The 19,738-nt window shown below is 43.4% G+C and overlaps 1 protein-coding gene and 1 pseudogene across 17 annotated transcripts in view; both read right to left on the bottom strand.

Moving 5' to 3' along the window:
• Positions 1-755: 755 nt before the first annotated feature.
• Positions 756-19,738, bottom strand: part of PROKR1 (prokineticin receptor 1) — an 88,679-nt gene continuing 69,696 nt past the window's right edge. For all 17 annotated transcript variants that reach the window (XM_063918517.1, XM_063918512.1, XM_063918508.1 and 14 more), the window contains one exon: positions 756-3,373. In XM_063918517.1, coding sequence (XP_063774587.1) covers positions 2,677-3,373 — 697 coding nt within the window. In that variant the 3' untranslated portion in view covers positions 756-2,676. The remainder of the gene's footprint in view (positions 3,374-19,738) is intronic.
• LOC134912491 (5S ribosomal RNA) lies at positions 15,844-15,961 on the bottom strand (annotated as a pseudogene).

Below are 19,738 nucleotides of genomic sequence, written 5' to 3' on the forward strand. Positions count from 1 at the left end.
TAAATGGACCTTAACCTCATGTTGGTTGGTTGGTACTTTCTTCTTTCTCTTTTCATTCTCCAGGGCTTAGTACATCTTTCCCTATGGATGATAAGGATTGAAGAAAAAATGGGACAGTAATGAAGCACGAGATAGAGAATGTGGATAATACATGTTCTAGGTTAAATAATATGGATGATAAGGATTGAAGAAAGATGGGAAATGGGAGTAACGGGTACCTGAATCAGAATATTTGCTGTAGCAGTTACTAATAGATGCATTTTGCATTTGATATGTTAGGCCCTGCTTCATGTTTGTAAGTAAAGCAAAAAAGCAAGCCATGTTGCACTGCAGGTGGGGCAGATGTAACATGTCCAGAGAGATTTAGATGTGGTTGGGGTGTGTTCAAATTGAAATCTAAATTGCAGTATAAATATAAACCTAACATTTGTGGGCTAAATGCAAAAGCAGCCAGTATTTACCCTGCACAGAAAACATATAAATGTATTTGCTCCTCTTGCATGGCAACATGGTCTGTTCCAGACAGTTACTTTTTTTTTTTTTGCTTTACTTACTGTACAAACTTGAATCAGGCTCTTAGTATGGGGAAATAGGGATGGCAGATTATGGTCCTCCCTGGTTAAAAAACATGCAATCAAAAATATTGGGAATAAAATAGTGAAAAAGAACACAAGGAGAAAAAAATAATGACAAATACCAACGCTATGGACCTAACAACTTTATCAAACCTCAAAGTAACTAAAGTATGGAAAGACTTCATTAAAAGTGTATTTATTTGTAACATTAAAATATTTAATCCAATAGTCTATAAACAAATATCTCTTTATATTAACAATGTCAAATTTGCTATCGCAGCCGCCCAAAATGCAGAAATTGTTCAGATCATTAAGGTGAAATCTATATCTGGTCATTCAAACAATAAGGGAGTATGCACTAAGCCTTGAAAGTAAGTGGAGAGAGATAAAGTACCAGCCAATCAGCTCCTAACTGCCATGTTACAGTCTGTATTTCAAAAATGACAGTTAGGAGCTGGTTGGTTGGTAGTTTATCACTTTCCATTTGATCACCTTTTAAGGCTTAGTACAGTATATTTGGCCCTAAGAAAGTACACGAGCAAACACCATACTTAACACAAAAGTTAAAACACAGAATAAAAACCCTGTACATTATTTAAAAGTTAATTTCCATTTTGTTTACATAAATGGGCAGACACCATTAAAATTAACATAACATATATATGGACGGATGATATGGTAGTGAAGTGGTTAGCAATGACATAAATAATTCAATAATCTCTTGTAACTGCTGTTTAACATGGTGGTGTTATACAAATAAACAAGAATAAAAATAGACGATAAATTTTCATACTTTTGAAAGTAAAATAAAAAATTGTTTTAATGCTGCAGGTAACTGTTTATAAATTGAAAATATAGCAAGTTTTCAATGCGTAACATTTCTTTATGATAGCAAATGGATGGAGAAAACATATTATATAATCTCTCCTCTCATACTGTAGTTTACTATACTGCTCTTCCAAATGTTGTACTCCCCTTGGGTGCATTATTTTCACAAGCCGACAGTTAGCGCTTAGTAAAAATAAACTGCTGATAAGACACATACAGTAATTCAAGGATGTACATTTACTGAAACACTGATTGTGAGAATCGTTAGTAGAGTACTTTCATTCTGAAGTAAAACATGGCATTTAAAATAAATGGTGCACATTGCATTTGCTTATTTACATTCAGTGTCTATTGAGAGTGAAAACCATATCATGTGCTCTACAAAACATTTAGTACAACGTAGAAATGTACACAAGTTGTACAAGTCATACTTAGCAAAGAAAGAATGACCTCAAGTGAGTTTGACAATGCCAAGTAACAGCTGCACAGCCTGTGTCAAAGAGACTCACTTTATTAGGGGAAAGGAATGAATATATGGACCATTGGAGCTTTTGTACAAGAACCGCTATAGTCGAAAATGGCTCTAACACTGGCAAGCAGAACAGTGTACTTATCAAACTGTGAGGGATATGTACTAAGCAGTGAAAAGAGCGGAGAAGTGAGCCAGTGGAGAAGTTGCTCATGGCAACCAATCAGCATTGAAGTAACACTTATAATTTGCATACTAATATAAATTATACAGAGCAGCTGATTGGTTGCCATGGGTAACTTCTTCACTGACTAATTTCTACATGCTTATCACTGCTGAGTACAGTGGTAGCTAACAATGGTCCTCAAGAGCTACCAACAGTTCATGTTTTCCAGCTCACCTGGCAGGTGCACATGTGCAGTTATTACTGTTACATTTGAAAAGATCCACAGGTGGATTATGTGAGGAGACCTGGAAAACGTGCACTGTTGGTAGCTCTCGAGGACCAGGGTTGGCTACCCCTGGCTTAGTACATTCCCCCCCTATGGCACAAATTTATCAAGCCTTGGAGAGTGATAAATTGCACAGTAATAAAGTGCCAACCAATCAGCTGCTAACTGTAATTTTTCAAACACAGCCTGTAACATGACAATTAGGAGCTGGTTGGTTGGTACTTTATCACAGTGCAATTTATCACTCTCCAAGGCTTCATAAAACTGGGCCTATGTACTTATCATACCTTAGGGACCTTTTGAAATTTTGGATGGAGTTATAGATTAAATAAATTTATAGCATACAAATACATTATTTGAGTTTAATGCACTCAATCTCTTCTGTAACAGCTATGGCAGTTGTCTTAATGTCTAACTCAGCACTAGATTTACTTCCATTATAAGTGGACCTCCATTTCAGAAGCATGATCTTTTTGAAATATTTCATAGTATTGTTTTTGACAGTCACAAAGCACATTGTGTTTATCATGCTGTTGCTCATTGCAATGCACTCTACAATGTAGAAAGCAGAAAGATAGTGCTTTTCTTTTACAAAAAACGTTGGGAAAAAATCCCGAACAATGGTAAATCCATAATATGGGGCCCAGCAAAGAACGTAAGCTGTGAGGATGCACATCAACACCAAAACTGTCTTTCTTCTACATCGCAGGCGTTTACGTATTTGCTCAGTCTGGAAGCCAGGAACTGTTTTAAACCAAAGTTCTCTGGAGATCCTGGCATAACACAAAGTCATTGTGAAAACTGGGCCAACAAACTCAATCCCAAAAATGAAAAGGAAATACGATTTATAATAGACTTGTTGGTCAACTGGCCAAATTTGACCACAGAATATTTTTTCTTGGCTTTTTACAATAGAGAGTACTGACTCTGTAGCGAAATATGCTGAAGGTATGGCAATGAGTAAAGAGATTATCCAAACCAAGGCAATCAGGAATGAAGCAGTTTTGTAATTCATCCGAGGCTTCAGTGGATGTACAATGGCCAAGTATCTGTAAAAAAAAAATGTAATCAAATTAATATGAATAAAATAGTTATTTTTTCTTTATAGTGCACAAAATGTTTATACTTTAATAAATGCTATGGATTATGTAATATTTCAGGTAAAATAGTTTACCTTTGGCTTTAAATGTCCTCTAAGAAAAATTAGCCAGATTTGTGAGTACTACAAATGCATTTTGTGAATTAAAAGAAACTTAGAGAATTAATTTGACATTCTGATTTCCATAACGCCATAATCACACATTACCAGTCTTTTCTAAAGATGAACTGTAAATGATACATTCTTAAAATACACTACATAGACAGAAGTATTTGGACGTCTGACCATTACACCAACAGGGACTATAATGACATTGTATTCAAATACATACGTATACTTTAATATGGAGTTGGTACCCCTTTTGCTGCTATAACAGCTTCCAGTCTTCTTGGAAGACTTTCCACAAGATGTTGGAGTGTTTCTGTGGGAATTTATGCCCATTCATTCTGTAGAACATTTATGAGGTCAGGCACTGACATTGGATTAGAAAGCCTGGCTCGCAATCTCCATTCCAGTTCATTCAAATGATGCCTGATGGGGTTGAGGTCAAGGCTCTGTGCAAGCCAGTCAAGTTCTTCCACACCGAATTTATCAAACAATGTCTTTATAGTCCTTGCTTTTTGCATTGGGGCACAGTCATGTTGGAATAGAAAAGGGCCTTCCCCAAACTGTTGCCACACAGTTGGAAATTTTCCAAAATGTCTTGGAATGCTAAAGCATTAAGATTGCACTTTTACTGGATATAAGGGGCCTAGCCCAAACCCTGAAAAACAGCCCCATGCCATTATCCCTCCTTCACCAAACTTCACAGTTGGCATAATGCAGACAGGCAGGTGACGTTCTCCCAGCTTCCGCTTAACCCAGACTCGCCCTTCTGACTGCCAAATAGAGGTGTGATTCATCGCTCCACAGAACACATTTCCACTGCTCCACAATCCAGTGTTGTGTGCTTTACACCACTCCATCAGATGGTTGGCATTGTACTTGGTGATGTGAGGTTTGCATGCAGCTGCTCAGCCATGGAAACCTATTCCATTAAGCTACCGCCGCAAAGTTTTGTGCTTACATTAATGCCACTTTAAGTTCAGAACTCTTCAGCTATGGAATCAGCAGAGCATTGGCGACTTTTATTCACCATGCACCTTAGCAGTCATTGAGCCCACTCTGTGATTTAACATGGTCTTCCACTTCATGACTGAGTTGCTGTTGTTCTTAAATGCTTCCACTTTTTAATAACATCACTTACAGTTGACCGTGGAACATCCAGCAGGGATGAAATTTCATGAACCGTTTTATTGCAAAGGTGGCATCCTATCACAGTACCATGCTTGAAGTCACTGAGCTCTTCAGCACAAACGTTTGCAAATGGAGACTGCATAGCTAGGTGCTTGATTTAATACACCTGTGGCAACAGGTCTGATTGAAACGGGATCCGGTCAGGATCCCGGCTGTCAAAATACCGATGCTGGGATACCAGCATAGCCAAGAAGACCGGCGATGGAAACCTGAGAGGGATCAGAATTCTGGTGCCAGAATACCAACACCTGGAATGTTACTCTCCCGGCATACAGGACAATAAGCCGTGGGGGGGAAGAGGGTGTGGGGAGGGGGGAAGATTGGGTTTAGGCTGCAGAGGGGAAGGGTTAGCTTCTGTGAAGGGGGGTTAGGTTTAGGCTGCGGGGAAAGCGGGTTAGGGTCATGGCCGGATCCAAGGAGGGGCAACAGGGGTGGTCATCCCGGGAGCCCCACGCATTAAGGGCTCACACACACCTCCTGAATCACGCATGCTGCCGGCACTGAAATCGGAGCACAGCATGATTCAGCTGTGTCTCTGATTTCCCCAGTAAATGGTCGCAGCCAGCACCGCCCGCGGGAGGTGCTGCTGCAGTCAGACTCTCGCGAGTCATGGGATTTCAGGTTTATACTCACTGCCGCAGGCGCTGGGATTGGTGGAACATCCAGGAGCTGAGAGTAAGGCAGCGTCATTTTACTCTCAGCTCCTTCCTCAGCGGCGCCGGCAGTGTGTGACTGTATGCGGGCAGCTATGTGTTGTGTGGCACACCGCCGGACACTCGACGCAGAGCTGATCATCCGGATGCGGGGGTGGTAACTGACACAGACAGGGGATGCGTGGATGGTGACTGACACAGACAGGGGATGTGGGGGTGGTGACTGACATAGACAGGGAATGTGGGGGTGGTGACTGACATAGACAAGGGACGCGGGGGTGGTGACTGGCACAGACAGGGTATGCAGGGGTGGTGACTGACACAGACAGGGAAAACGGGGGTGGTGACTGACACAGACAGGGGATGCATGGGTGGTGACTGACACAGACAAGGGAAGCGGGGTTGTTAATGACACACAGAGGTGATGCGGGGGTGGTCATTGACACAGACAGGGGATGTGGGGTTGTTAACTGACAGAGGGGATGCGGGGGTGGTCATTGACACACAAACAGGGGATGCGGGTTGGTCACTGACACACAGAGGGGATGCTGGGGTGGTCATTGACACAGTGGGAAATCAGGAGTGGTCACTGACACACAGAGGGGATGCGGGGGTGGTCACTGACACACAGAGGTGATGTGGGTGGTGCTCACTGACACACAGAGGATATGGTACACTACTGTGGGGCCTAAAAGGGAGGGGACCCAAAGCATATTTTTTGCACCTGGGCCCACCACTTTCATGTTCCGCCACTGCATACTACTAATGTTTTTTATTGTTAAAACTTCTTGTCACTCACATACATAGTTACATACATACATACATACATACATAATATATATAATATACTATATAGTATACAAACACAGCGCTGTGTGCTGCAGGTGCGGGAATAGTGTCACCTACAGCACACAGCAGCCACAGTGCTGTGTTTGTATACTATAGGGGCCCCCACAATTTTGTTGTCCAGGGCCCCCACATACTTTAATCTTGCCCTGGTTAGGGTTAGGCACCCCCTGGGAGAGTTAGGGTTAGACTCCTTACCTTCCCCCTGTAGGGATTCTCACTCTTGGGATGCTGTGGTTGGTATTCTGACCAATAGCATCCCAACCGCCGCCATAACGAACCTAACCCGATTGAAACACCTGAATTCAATAATTAACAGGTGTGGCCAAATACTTTTGTCCATATAGTACAGATGAGCAGGTTCGGTTCTCAGAGAACCGAGCCCCCCCCCCGAACTTCACTACCCGAGCCCGGATCCGAGTCAGGTTTGGGTTTTCCCGCCTGACTCGGAATCCAGAACGAGGCAAAACGTCATCATCCCGCTGTTGGATTCTCGCTGGGTTTGGATTCCATATAAGGAGCCGCGCGTACCTGCCATTTTCACTCCGGCATTGGAGAGTGTAGAGAGAGGACGTATCTTCGTCCTCAGTGTCCTGCATCAGTTCAGTGTTAGTGTCTTGTGATGCATCAGTCCAGTCACAGTGGTTGTGTCCTCTGCTGCCATATGTCCAGTGCTGCTGTATAAGTCCAGTCCAGTGGTGCTGTGTTGTGCTACATCAGTCTAGTCACAGTGGTTGTGTCCTCTGCTGCCATATGCCCAGTGCTGCTGTATAAGTACAGTCCAGTGGTGCTGTGTTGTGCTACATCAGTTCAGTGGTGTATTGTGCTGCATCAGTCCAGTCATAGTGGTGGTGTCCTCTGCTGCCATATGTCCAGTGCTGCTGTATAAGTACAGTCCAGTGGTGCTGTGTTGTGCTACATCAGTTTAGAGGTGTATTGTGTTGCATCAGTCCAGTCACAGTGGTGGTGTCCTCTGCTGCCATATGTCCAGTGCTGCTGTATAAATGCAGTCTATTGCAGTGGTGCTGTGTTGTCCTGCATCAGTCCAGTGGTGGTGTTCCTGTGCTGCCGTATATGTCCAGTGATACTGCCGTATATGTCCATTGATACTGCCATATATGTCCAGTGATACTGCCGTATATGTCCATTGATACTGCCATATATGTCCATTGATACTGCCATATATATGTCCTGCGGTACTGCCGTATAATTCCAGTGATCCTGCCGTATAATCCCAATGATCCTGCTGTATAATTCCAGTGGTACTGGCGTATATGTCCAGTGATACTGCCGTATATGTCCAGCGGTACTGCAGTATAATTCCAGTGATCCTGCCGTATAATCCCAGTGATCCTGCTGTATAATTCCAGTGGTACTGGCGTATATGTCCAGTGATACTGCCGTATATGTCCAGCGGTACTGCAGTATAATTCCAGTGATCCTGCCGTATAAGTCCAGTGATCCTGCCATATAACTCCAGTGATCCTGCCATATAATTCCAGTGGTACTGGCGTATAAGTCCAGTGATCCTGCCATATAATTCCAGTGATACTGCTGTATAATTCCAGTGATACTGCTGTATATGTCCAATGGTACTGCCATATAATTCCCAGTGATACTGCCGTGTATGTATATATATATATATATATATATATATCCTGTTGCAAAGTGGATTACTGAGGCCATAACAACTATGCTGGTGCTAGACATGCGTCTGGTATCTGCTCGTGGGACTGCATTGCCAACCCTTGATGGGTCAGGTGTTGGTGCCGCACACTTGTGTCGCTTAGCTTAGTCATACAGCTACCTCATTGCCCTCTTTTACTTCTTGGCATGATGTGCTGTTTGGGTACTATTTTTTTTTTTTAAGTGCCTTCCTGTCTGACACTGCAATGCCACTCCTAGATGGGCCAATTGTTTGTGTCGCTTAGCTTAGTCATACAGCTATCTCATTGCACCTCTTTTACATCTTTGCATGATGTGCTGTTTGGGGCCTTTTTTTTATATCTGCCCTCCTGTCTGACACTGCAGTGCACAAACACCTAGATGGGCCAGGTGTTTGTGCCACACACTTGTGTCGCTTAGCTTAGTCATACAGCAACCTTGGTGCACCTCTTTTTCATCTTTGCATCATGTGCTGTTTGGGGCATGGTTTTTTAAAGTGCCATCCTGTCTGACACTGCCGTACAAGTCCAGGGGTACTGCTGTATTAGCCCAGGGGTACTGGCGTATAAGTCCACCAATTTCAGAATTTTTGAAAAATGACAGGGGCGTGCAGGAGATGCTGTCAGTGAACTGAAAAATTGCGGGCCACTTTTGACATTCAGCCACTGCATGCCACTACTAGATGGGCCAGGTGGTTGTGTCACTTAGCTTAATCATACAGCAACCTTGGTGCACTTCTTTTTCTTCTTTGCATCATGTGCTGTGTGGGTCCTATTCTTTAAATCTGCCATACTGTCTGACACTGCAGTGCCACTCCTAGATGGGCCAGGTGTTTGTGCCGCACACTTGTGTTGCTTAGCTTAGTCATACAGCCACCTCGGTGCAACCTTTTGGCCTAAAAACAATATTGTGAGGTTTCAGAATAGATTGGAAATGAGTGGATATGAATGTTATTGAGGTTAATAATACCGTAGGATCAAAATTACCCCCAAATTCTGTTATTTTAGCCATTTTTATGTTTTTTTTAAAAAATCATCCAGATCCAAAACCAAAACACGAAAGGGTGATTTTGGCAAAACCAATCCAAAACCAAAACACGAGCGGGGAATTAGAACCAAAACACAACACACGAAAAGTGCCCGCCGCATATCTCTACCATATAGTGTATGTTTGTGAATTTAGCCATAAATATAGAGGCAATAATTACTTGTTTGTTTTTAGTAGTTTTAAGATCACTTTCATAACTTTGATTGCACTGTTTTTTTTTTAACTTAATTTCCTCTTTTTATAATGTTTATAATGCAAATGTTATCACAGTTTGTGAACTAATGTGTAAATACAGTCCAATTTGTTTTAAAAGGGTACCACTGGCCACATCACAATATTTATGTTGCTTCAGTTGGTACGTGTTCTTAAATACAGTATTAAAAAAAAAATATCCAAAAAAACCCAGCAGGTATTCTATCGAGCTACAGTTTATTTTTACATAGTATGGCATCATCTTTTTGAATATCACAATAATGGCTTTATGACTGTAGAGTGAAACAATTTTACCAATTACATTTTATTGGACTAAACATACAGTGAAACCTGGATAAATGGGATCGGGGTTAGTGGGAAACCTCTATTACGGGGACTAATTGTGACGTTCCAGTATTTTTGCACCATAAAACTTTAATTGAGACTTATTTAATGCCAGCTGGTGTAATTATCACAGGGCTCACTGCAGTGTTTTAAAAAAATGTTTTTTTAGCAACTTCGGCCAGATCGCATTTCCCATTATAAGTATGGGAAATGCGATCAGGTTACTAAAAAAAAGTGTATTAAATGGTTTGGAGCAGTTTTTCATGAAACACCTGGGTGCGGGCCACACCCCTGTTGTGACATTACTGTGAGAAGTTATTATAAATGTTATCGGCCCACATGATTTCTGGTCACAATGTTATGGGACTAGTGTAGCATGCAACAAAGGTTTTATCATGTACCAGTCTTTCCCTGCTGGGCCAATGGGCTAAATAAGGCCCTCTAGAACATTCACAGATGTGTGCTTACAGCAATTTGGAGCATGTTCTTCTCGGGCGATGTGCATACTCTCTAATCATTTGCAAAACCTTGAGCTTTTGTTTTGGTTGACTATGTGTTTGGGTGCTAGAAACTTGAACCATTGTGCTGAGTTTGAACAGTTATGCCTTGTTAATACCTGCTAAATATGACCAAGGCTGAAAAGGAGGCAGATAACAGGCTGAAAGAAACAGATTGATAGGCTGAGGGCTGACAGATGAGAGAGGGAGGGCCCTGTAACGGAAATAGGCTGACCAAAGGATAAGTTGAGAGAAAGAGGAGCTTAGGGATGTGAGAGAGACAGGCAGAGAATGAAGAAATTAGATCCCTGCTTGGTTCTGCTGAAGTTCTTCGTTAAAGCAGCCATCTGGTCCTGAGCAATACTGAAGCCTCCATCATCACCACTTTGCAACTAGTCCCCAAATAGAAGAGGCTGATACAGGCCAACAAGCCAACAAAGATGTTGGCATCTGCATGTCCTGTGCTTAATGTAAGTGTTCGAGGGTGATTAGTACAGTATGACATCCATATAACATTATATGGGAGTGAATAACTTTTCAGACAGTTACTCTTATGTGAACTTTTCATCCATTAATGCTAGAAAGAATTGTCCGCATGTTGCATCTATTAATTTCGATCCACAGGAAAGTCCTTTCTCAGCTATATTTAGAGCAAATAGGCGTGGCTGTGTTGCCCGGGAACTGGCATGTGGAGAGATGTTGTTTGCCCTGACTAGACCCTAGTGACCCTCCAATCTAAAGATTGGTAAGTGCATACACACAAACTGTCCGCTCAATGTGTTGTGCCTCATATCACAAATGGGCGTGCCTACCTAGTTGAGATGTCAGTCATCAGCAGACCCTGCAGCAAGTGTACCGACCGTTAGTCGTACACACAGTCAAATGCGCTGATATATCTGTAGATATATTGGTCATCGGCTGTGCTGCAGAGCCGACGAGATATGTATGTGAACGACACCGGTCACAGACACATCGGGGGTACACACCCGCTGACAGGCTCACGCTATATCGGCCATTCGATTGAACAGCTGATATATCGCTCAGTGTGTACCCAAATTAAGTCTACAATACATGTGTTGTTATCTAAACCCAGCATTGTTTGACATAATTAATTTAAAATTTATTGTACACATTTTGGCCGTCAACTTATTGTCCAGAATAATGTTGAATTTTTCTCTATTGACACAATAATTGATCCTACCAAGAAGAGGGTGTATTTGGTTCCTAAATTTTAGATGTATTTTTATAAATGTATATTACTGCAGTATAATTAATTTGAATAATTTTTGACTGTAATTGTTGTGTTGGTATATTTTTCACATTACACATCCCATATACTAGCATTCTTTCCTTCTATGATTGTTTCATCTCAATTTTATGATAGTTTTGTCTCCATTTATCTCCATAAGTGCTGCTGCATATTGGACTGTTTCATTTTATTTCTACTTTCTTAGTTATCATGAGCAGTATGTCTACCAAGATCAAGGTAAATGATAACCCTAGGCATTTTTATTTTAGAGAAGTGCCTCATTGTATACACAAATTTACAGGCAACTTATTCACTGATCCCTTACTTGGTTTCTATGTAAGTATATTGGGGGGTCATTCCGAGTTGATCGTAGCTGTGCTAAATTTAGCACAGCTACGATCATCTTCCCTGACATGCGGGGGGAACCCCAACACAGGGCTAGTCCGCCACGCATGTCAGTCCGGCCCCCCCTGCACAAATACAAAAGCATCACACAGTGGCGATGCTTTTGTATTTGTGGAGTAACTCCCGGCCAGCGCAACTCCTGCGGCTGGCCGGGAGTTGATCGTCGCTGCCACTGGCCGCAGCTGCTGCATGAGACATCACGTTACCGCTGCGGCCCGCCCCCCGCGGTCCAGCCATGCCTGCGTTGGCCGGACCACGCCCCCCTAAATGTCAGCTTAATGCCGCCATCCAGCCCCCTCCCGCCCTGCGGCCGCCTCTGCCTGTCAATCAGGCAGAGGCGATCCCTACTGAACGACGGCCTTCGGCCGTCCGGCATGTGCGCCGGCGCATTCGCAATTCCGACCCAATCGCTGTGTTGCGATAAACTGCAGCAAGCAATCGGGTCGGAATGACCCCCATTGTATGTGAGCCACGGCTATGCTCTCTGTATTGTATATCAGTCACTGGAGTGCTCTCTGTATTGTTTAAGGATCACTAAGGTGCACTTTGTATTTTGACTTGGTCATTAGGAAGCTCTCTGTATTGTATGGCAATCACCCATGGGAGTCACTAGAATGCTCTCTGTTATGTATGTGGGGTCACTGGGATGCTCTACATTCATGCCAGTCACAAAGATGCATGTTGTGTTTTAGCCTTTGGGATGTTCTATATATTGTACACAGGTTCCTAAATTGCTTGCTTGTATATTGATCAATGTAATACCTCCCTTATAAAGCTGCCTCGTATGTAGGTCTCTTAAGCCCATGCTTTGTATATATATCCCGAAAATGTCTGCTGTTTTTGTGACTCTGCCAATCATTGTGTGTTACAATGACCTCACCTGCAATTGATGTGACTATGTATAACAGAGTGCAAATCATGCCTAGTTGTGTCTACATCTCACAGTTGATTCTGCAGGTCTTAGAATTTTTCCCAAGGCCCAATCCATTTTTATTATTCACAATACACCCCAGACTGAGATGTTATATAATGGCACTAAAATGATATATTCTTATCCTTAGGGAAAATACACCCCATGTAACTATGTTTTGTCTTACAGTATATTTATTTTCATACAAGAAATACTATCCCTTGGCAATTCATTATACTTAGAATAAGATCCACAGACCTAAATATAGATAATCTTTTCCTGAGAGGAGGTTATTCTTCAAAATGTTTAGTACAGGATGAAATATTTGGGATTTTCAATTTGGAATCCAAATGGATTATCCATGAGTAAAAATGTTAATCCTTTTTTTTTAAGTTTAAGGAATTAAGGTAATAGTGTTGAGTGTATGAAAAGAGTAATTTTATGTAAAATACATATAAACCTTCAAGAATGGATTTATTGGCCCAAAACAAATCTGGGCATTTTGTGTCTGGGTACTCTGTTATAATGCATATTATGTTTTTATATTGTTCGAAAACACCATCATAAGAGGACTTATGATCACCTAATATATCATATTGTTAATTGATGGAGATATTGGAATAACTATATTTTAATTAATTTAAGGACATATCCTAAACACTGAATCTCTTAAAGGGAAATCAACTTATAAATCACCAGTTTTATAAACTAGTTTCCAAACAAATTGGAAAACAATTTGCTTGACAGCTTGCCGTCACTTCGATGATTGATTTCTTAAAGATAATTATGAAGCAGATGAATTAAGATAAAATATTAATTTAGTATATAAAACTTGTAAAATTACCAAAACTGTTTTCTTGCCTGCATGAAAAAATGCTAAGCAGTTTTTACAATGTTCATACAAAACTTAAGAGAAATATGTATTAAAAGTCTCAGTAACTTAAGACAATATTTTTTACTTAACATTATATCTGAGTCTTAAGAATGAAAAATTCTTAAAAAATTGATCTCTGTAAGTACCTGTAGCTATTGTGCCCAGTGTTGGCAGGCCTTATTTTTGCTCTATTCTCCCATTCCCATTTCTCTCTCCCACTTCCCATAATTTATTTCCCTGTTCCCCTCTCTTACCCTGTCTCTCTCTCTCTCTCCTTCCCCTCTTTCTCCCCTATCTCTTTCTTTGTTATTCCCTCTGTCTTCTTCCCTCTATCCCCCAACTTTCTTTCTTCCCTTCTTCCCTCATCTTTCTCTCCCACTTTTCCCCAGTTGCTCTTTCCCCCATTTTTCCCTTGTGTCCCCCTGCCTTATCTCCTACCTACAGTACCTCTTGCCGTTTGTCACAACTGAGGGCTGGTGCTGACCAGGAGTGGCCTCAGTTGTAGGGGCTGGTGTGTATGTAAACCTTGGTGGCAGTATAGGGCTTCTAGACATGCAGATAGATTTGTTCCACCAATGCCCAAAGGTGTGACCACGACAACAAGGATAAAATTAATGAATATTTATTCAGCAAAGTTCAGATAGTAAACGGCAGTAGCAGTAGTAGAATATGAGGAATGATTAAAAACAGTACACAGTTCCACTGGATGCAGCAATAGATGAAATGTCCTTAGGTGTGGTATCCACAACAAGACTAGTTTGAGGGGTTAGGAGATTAGGAGATGGAAAGTCCTTTCACCAACACCTGTACGCTGAAATAATAAGATGGAGATATGAACTGGTCAGCAGATGTTGTACAGAGGCTGAATGTACTGTAGAGTAGATCGTACACGTAGACTGCCAGGTTTGCCGGTTGGAACCGGTGATGGAGAACTGCTGAAGAAGTGCAGATGAACCAGTGTTAACAGGAGGAGAATTGAATGACACTGGTGATGCTAGGGATCGGTGATATTGAAGAATAGATGACTGAACACCGATGGTATCAAGGAAACCGATGGCGGAACATCGATAGTACTGTGAAGCTGAACACCGCTGGGAGCCAGACACTGGAAGCCGGTGTTTTAGAGCACTGCCAGTAGCAGAGAGCAGTGAGGACACTGTGAAGTCAGGCTGCACCGCAAGGTGGTGATTGGTGCGGGTCTCTGATGGAATGAAGACACAGGAGCTGGAATACCTGGAACTTAATAATCAACCACAAGGAGCAGAGACAGGTTACACTGGTAATGACAACCAAAGCACTGACAACTTCCTGGTTCAGGATCAGTCCCTTTATACCATCAGCAGTGCAGGGATTGGATGAGCAATCAGGCAGAGTTCAGCAATGCTGTGGATTGGTGGAAATAGCGTCATGTGATTAGGACCAACATGGCTGTGCCCATACTGGCACTTGGAGGGAAATCTAGTTTGTAGCACCACATGGGAGTTTACAGTAATGGCGGCGGCCGCAGGAGCCCATGGACGCCAACTCGCGCATCAGACACATGGAGCCGGCGGCAGAGACCACAGCGGGTGAGAAGCGTCATGCAGACCCGCCTGTGCACTTGAATTACAATGATGGCGGCAGAGGCCGCAACTGACAGGAGACGTCATGCAGAGCCATCTGAGCACTAGAAGCGCAGCAATGGCGGCGGAGGCCGCGGCGGCTAAAAACACCATCCAGGCAATAAGAGTTCCTTATGACAGCATCTGCAGACTAATACTTAAGACTAGACAGAGGACGATCGGGCACCAGTCAAATTGATACAGTATTCATATGAGAAAACCAAAATCGGACAAATAGACACTCCAAAATTGGAAAGAAAAAAGCTGCTGTTTTTTCTTAAATTAATGGCGTCGTCCTAGTTGGTGGTGCGCCCAGAGCCAGAGAGTACATGTACTGTAAAAGGGGAGAGAGAGAAGGCTCTTGTGTGGGCACACTCTTTAGAAAGGAAGGAAAATTCCTATATCATATGAAAAGAAATATTTAAAACATAATTTTTTATGTTAACATTGAAAACGAGATTACCCATATAGATGATCCATGTGAAATAAAGATATAATAATTAAAGATTTTAAAATGTTCTGGTCTGTTTTATCACAGTGTGTGATTGGAAAGGTTGTAGACATTTGATCGTCTTACCCCCAATTCCCCTGACCAGTACAGAATATCTGTATTGATGGGACCGGGGAGTGGTCATAAAGGATTATTTGATAAGTATGTCCCAATAGGGCTACTTAAATTCAAGAATTAATGGTCACCAGCATTCAAAAGGACCTGACTTTCTGACGTATGCCACAATAATTGGTCGTAAGCCTCAGATATGAAAGAATATCATAGAAGTAAGAATTAGTGGTGATACTGCTGTTGGCGTCACAACTCACATAGAAAGGGAAATAATCCCTGCTCTACAACACCAGGTATTCCAGGAAGTCTCCTCTCCCGGTACTAACCCAGCCCAAAGCTGTTTGGTTTCCAAGATCGGACGAGATCGGGCAATGGCAGCGTGGTATGATAGTAGAGAATTTATATGATAATACACCAATGAGAGTGCACCTATATACGAAATAAGAGAAAGAGTGGAGAGAGTTAGGGAAGCCAAAGAAAGGGATGAATAAGTAAAGTAAAAAATGTGTGGATCTGCTTTCTACGTTAGGCACGGCTCATCAGATCCCACGTCTGTGGTATTGTGCTCCGTGGATCGCAGATGAGAGTCCACGGAAAAATAGTAGAGTATGAACAGGAGATACAAAATCTATGATTTAGGTTAAATTGTCTAACAAAAGACAGCACAAAACTGGTGAGAGATTGCGTTGGAAATCAGATAGATCGAGGGCGTGGTCTGGCTGGAGAAGAGAGCAGACGTGCTTCTGCTGCACTCCTCTCTCCAACTTTATTAATACCAGCATATTCTATATATTAATGCTATATACCCTCCCTGGGGGCTCCCCTTTCTCACCTGTAGCCCTCCTGTGTCCAGCAGTGACCGCCGCAGAGCCGGGGAGCAGTTCTCACTGCTCCTGCAGGTTCGCGGCCTACGGACCTCCAGAAGCCGGGGCCTCGCGTACTCCCGGTGCCCGCGTTTTGAGCTCCAGAGCGGAGTCGCGGCGCCGGGAAGCGGCGCGGACCTTCCCAGAGCCACAGGAGCCATCAGTAGCCTTCCCCAGACCCCCAGGGTGGACACTCCCTGGGGCAGCAGGTCGGGGAGACGCCTGGCAGCGGTGGACAGCAGTGGAACAGGCACCCAGGGAGATGCGGCGGCCATATTGGACAGCCCCAAAGGAGCTGCTTTGAGGTAGTGGTGTGCCTGTGTGTTGTGGGGGACTCTGGATAAGGGTCACACCGGGACTGGTGGCCCCTGGCGCTGTTCTCCCTTTGATCTCACCCTGGGGCCTCTGTTAAGGGAATTGTGCTTTTCTTCATTTGTGGAGCAATTAACTTTTCTCAGCAGTATTCTCTTCTCCTTCAACTGCCCCATCTGGTGGCCACTGAGCATAATTGCAGGCATTTCTCACAGTGTGTTCGATATTTAATACATATTGTGCTGCAGACTTCATACGACCGCAGATACCCCGACACCTCCCGAGACATTCAGCTGCGGTGTCCCCACGGCTTCATGACCACATTTTTATGATGTGACTGCACTGAGATAATTCTACCCCCACCCGAATGCTCCTATGGCATGATATGACAACTCAGCCTTTATGTGGATCCTTCCTTGACTGATATTACAGACGCCTCTTACCTCCAGTCCCTCCACTTTTACCGTTCAGCTTTATTATGCCTCCCAAGAAATATAAGGCCGCTAAAAAGGTTTCCCAGGTGGCGTTCTTTAAACCTTCGCCTCAAGCCGCTAAAACAAAAAATGCACGGAGTGACGCCCCTAAGCAGGCTGTCCCTATGCCCTCGCCACTCCGAGATGCGTCCGCCTCTACCTCTGTTACCGTACCCACTAGTTCCATCGAAGATAGTGACGCACTTACGGTTGGCGCTATGAAACACCTCCTAACGCAATTTAAGGATGAAGTTGCGGCTGAATTTAGAGCGACTATGAGGGAATGTCAGCAATCTATTGACGAGATTGGTGGCCGCACTGACCACTTAGAAACAAAAATGGGTGAAGTGGTGTCTTCGCACAACGATCTGATCTCTTCTCATGAACTGCTTCAAAATGAGGTCACGGCGCTCAGAGACAAACTCTCTGATATAGAGGACAGATCGAGACGTAATAATATAAAGCTGCGAGGTGTCCCGAAGGCTGTCGCTAATAGCGCTTTGAACGATTTTGCAGTTGACCTCTTTAGCAAACTCCTCCCCACGTACCGCTCAGTGGACTTTCTAATCGACCGCATCCATAGGCTCCCTAAAGCCAGGAACGCTCCTGATGGAGTCCCCCGCGATGTCCTTATGAGGTTGCACTATTTCCACGTGAAGGAGGCGATCTTAAAAGCTGCTAGACCCTCGGATACTTCCTCGGAGGCTCTGGGGTCACTTCAGATATTCGGAGACCTGTCCCCTGCTACTCTAGCGAAAAGGCGCTCTCTTTACCCCATCACATCAGTGTTACGAAAAGAGAACATTCTATACAGATGGGGATTTCCTACTAAGTTGCTTATTTCTCGAGAAGGTTCTACTGTTGTCATAACGAACGTTGAGGAAGGTAAAAAGATCCTAGCGTCATGGTTCTCTGCAAGCTCTTCTACACACACCTCCCCCGAACGGGGCCTGCAGCGGGACTGGGCCTCTTCGGCAGCAGATCTTTGAGCATTGTTTGATGTACTACGTTTGCATTGATTTCATGTTTTTCTACACGGTTTGTCATGTCATGTTTCCTATGTTGCACCAGTTCCTTGATAGTTGTTTGATGCAGGTGTTCACGTGATAACTGAATGTTAGTAGTTTGTTTTCGGGTGTTGCCTCAACACCTTTAGTTAACTGCTTGTTCTCTGCCTCTGCTGCCCCACTTGCCGCCCACATTTTTTTGTTAGTTGGGAATTCTACCTGAGTCTCTTTAGTCCCGACAGATGGCGGTGCGGGGGACCAGAGATGGAGGGCCGAGGAACTGTATCTGGTTTAATTTTGGTTCGGGTGAGGGTAGATTGACCACTACCCCCCACAACTTAATTCTGAGTCGCCATGGTTAGGCGTCCAACTGTGCCCCCTCGAGGGGTTAATGTTATGTTTCCTTTTCCTGTTATTCTTCTTTTCTCTATCCTTTCTTTCCCTTTCCCTCTCCTACTGTCCGGCAATTGCTACACACACTTTCTACATACCAGTTGGTTGATGATTGATATGCAATCCTCGATATCTTTACAGTATGGTTAACATTGTCTCTATAAATGCGAAGGGTCTTAATTCCCCACATAAGAGGAGGTTGGCACTTAATTATTTCCATAAACTTAAAGCCCAAATCATAGCCGTCCAAGAGACTCATTTTATTAAATCTGCCCCCCCACGGTTTACTAATGGGAGATTTCCCCATTGCTACTTGACCAACGGACCAGCGAAGAAGGCGGGGTTGGCAATCTTGGTATCTCAGCATTGCGCGTTTTCCCTCACATCGCAATACTGCGACCCCGAGGGAAGAATTCTAATTCCGGTTGGTACTCTCGAAAATAAAGAGGTGACAATAGTTTCTTGCTACGCTCCTAACACTAAGCAACTAGCATTTAGCAGGAAGCTCTGTGCTAAGGTGCAACAATTGGCCAAGGGTGCTTTACTTTTATTGGGGGACTTTAACTTGACCCTGGACCCTCTGGTTGACAATTCTGGCAAGCGGCCCTCACTCTCCAGTCAGCTCCATAGGAATGCAAAGGGCTTTAGCCAGTTATTGGCGGAATATGATCTTTTAGACCTTTGGCGCATTAAGCACCCAATGGACAGAGATTACACATTTTATTCCCCAGTACATGCCTCTTATTCAAGAATAGACCTAGCTTTAGCAGATAAGTGGACTCTGCAGTCCATCCGTAAAATTTCTCTTCTCCCCATGTCTTGGTCGGATCACTCCCCATTATTCATCGAATGGGATGTTAATAGTAGAAAGGTTACCCCGGCCCCCTGGCATTTAGGTAAACTAAGTCTTCTTCAGCCGGAGACCACACTGGCTATCCAAACCACCATGGAGTATTATGTTGCTGAGAACTCTCCTCGGGAGACATCTATTTTCACATTCTGGTGCGCCCTCAAAGCAGTAACTTGAGGGACAGCGATTCAAACAGCGGCTAAACTTAAAAGGGCATATCGTAAAAAATTTGAACAAGCTGAGCTTGCAGTCGCTACCCTGGAGAGTTCTCACAA

This window comes from Pseudophryne corroboree, chromosome 4, assembly GCF_028390025.1.
Source record: "Pseudophryne corroboree isolate aPseCor3 chromosome 4, aPseCor3.hap2, whole genome shotgun sequence".
In the NCBI taxonomy this organism is placed as follows: Eukaryota; Metazoa; Chordata; class Amphibia; order Anura; family Myobatrachidae; genus Pseudophryne; species Pseudophryne corroboree.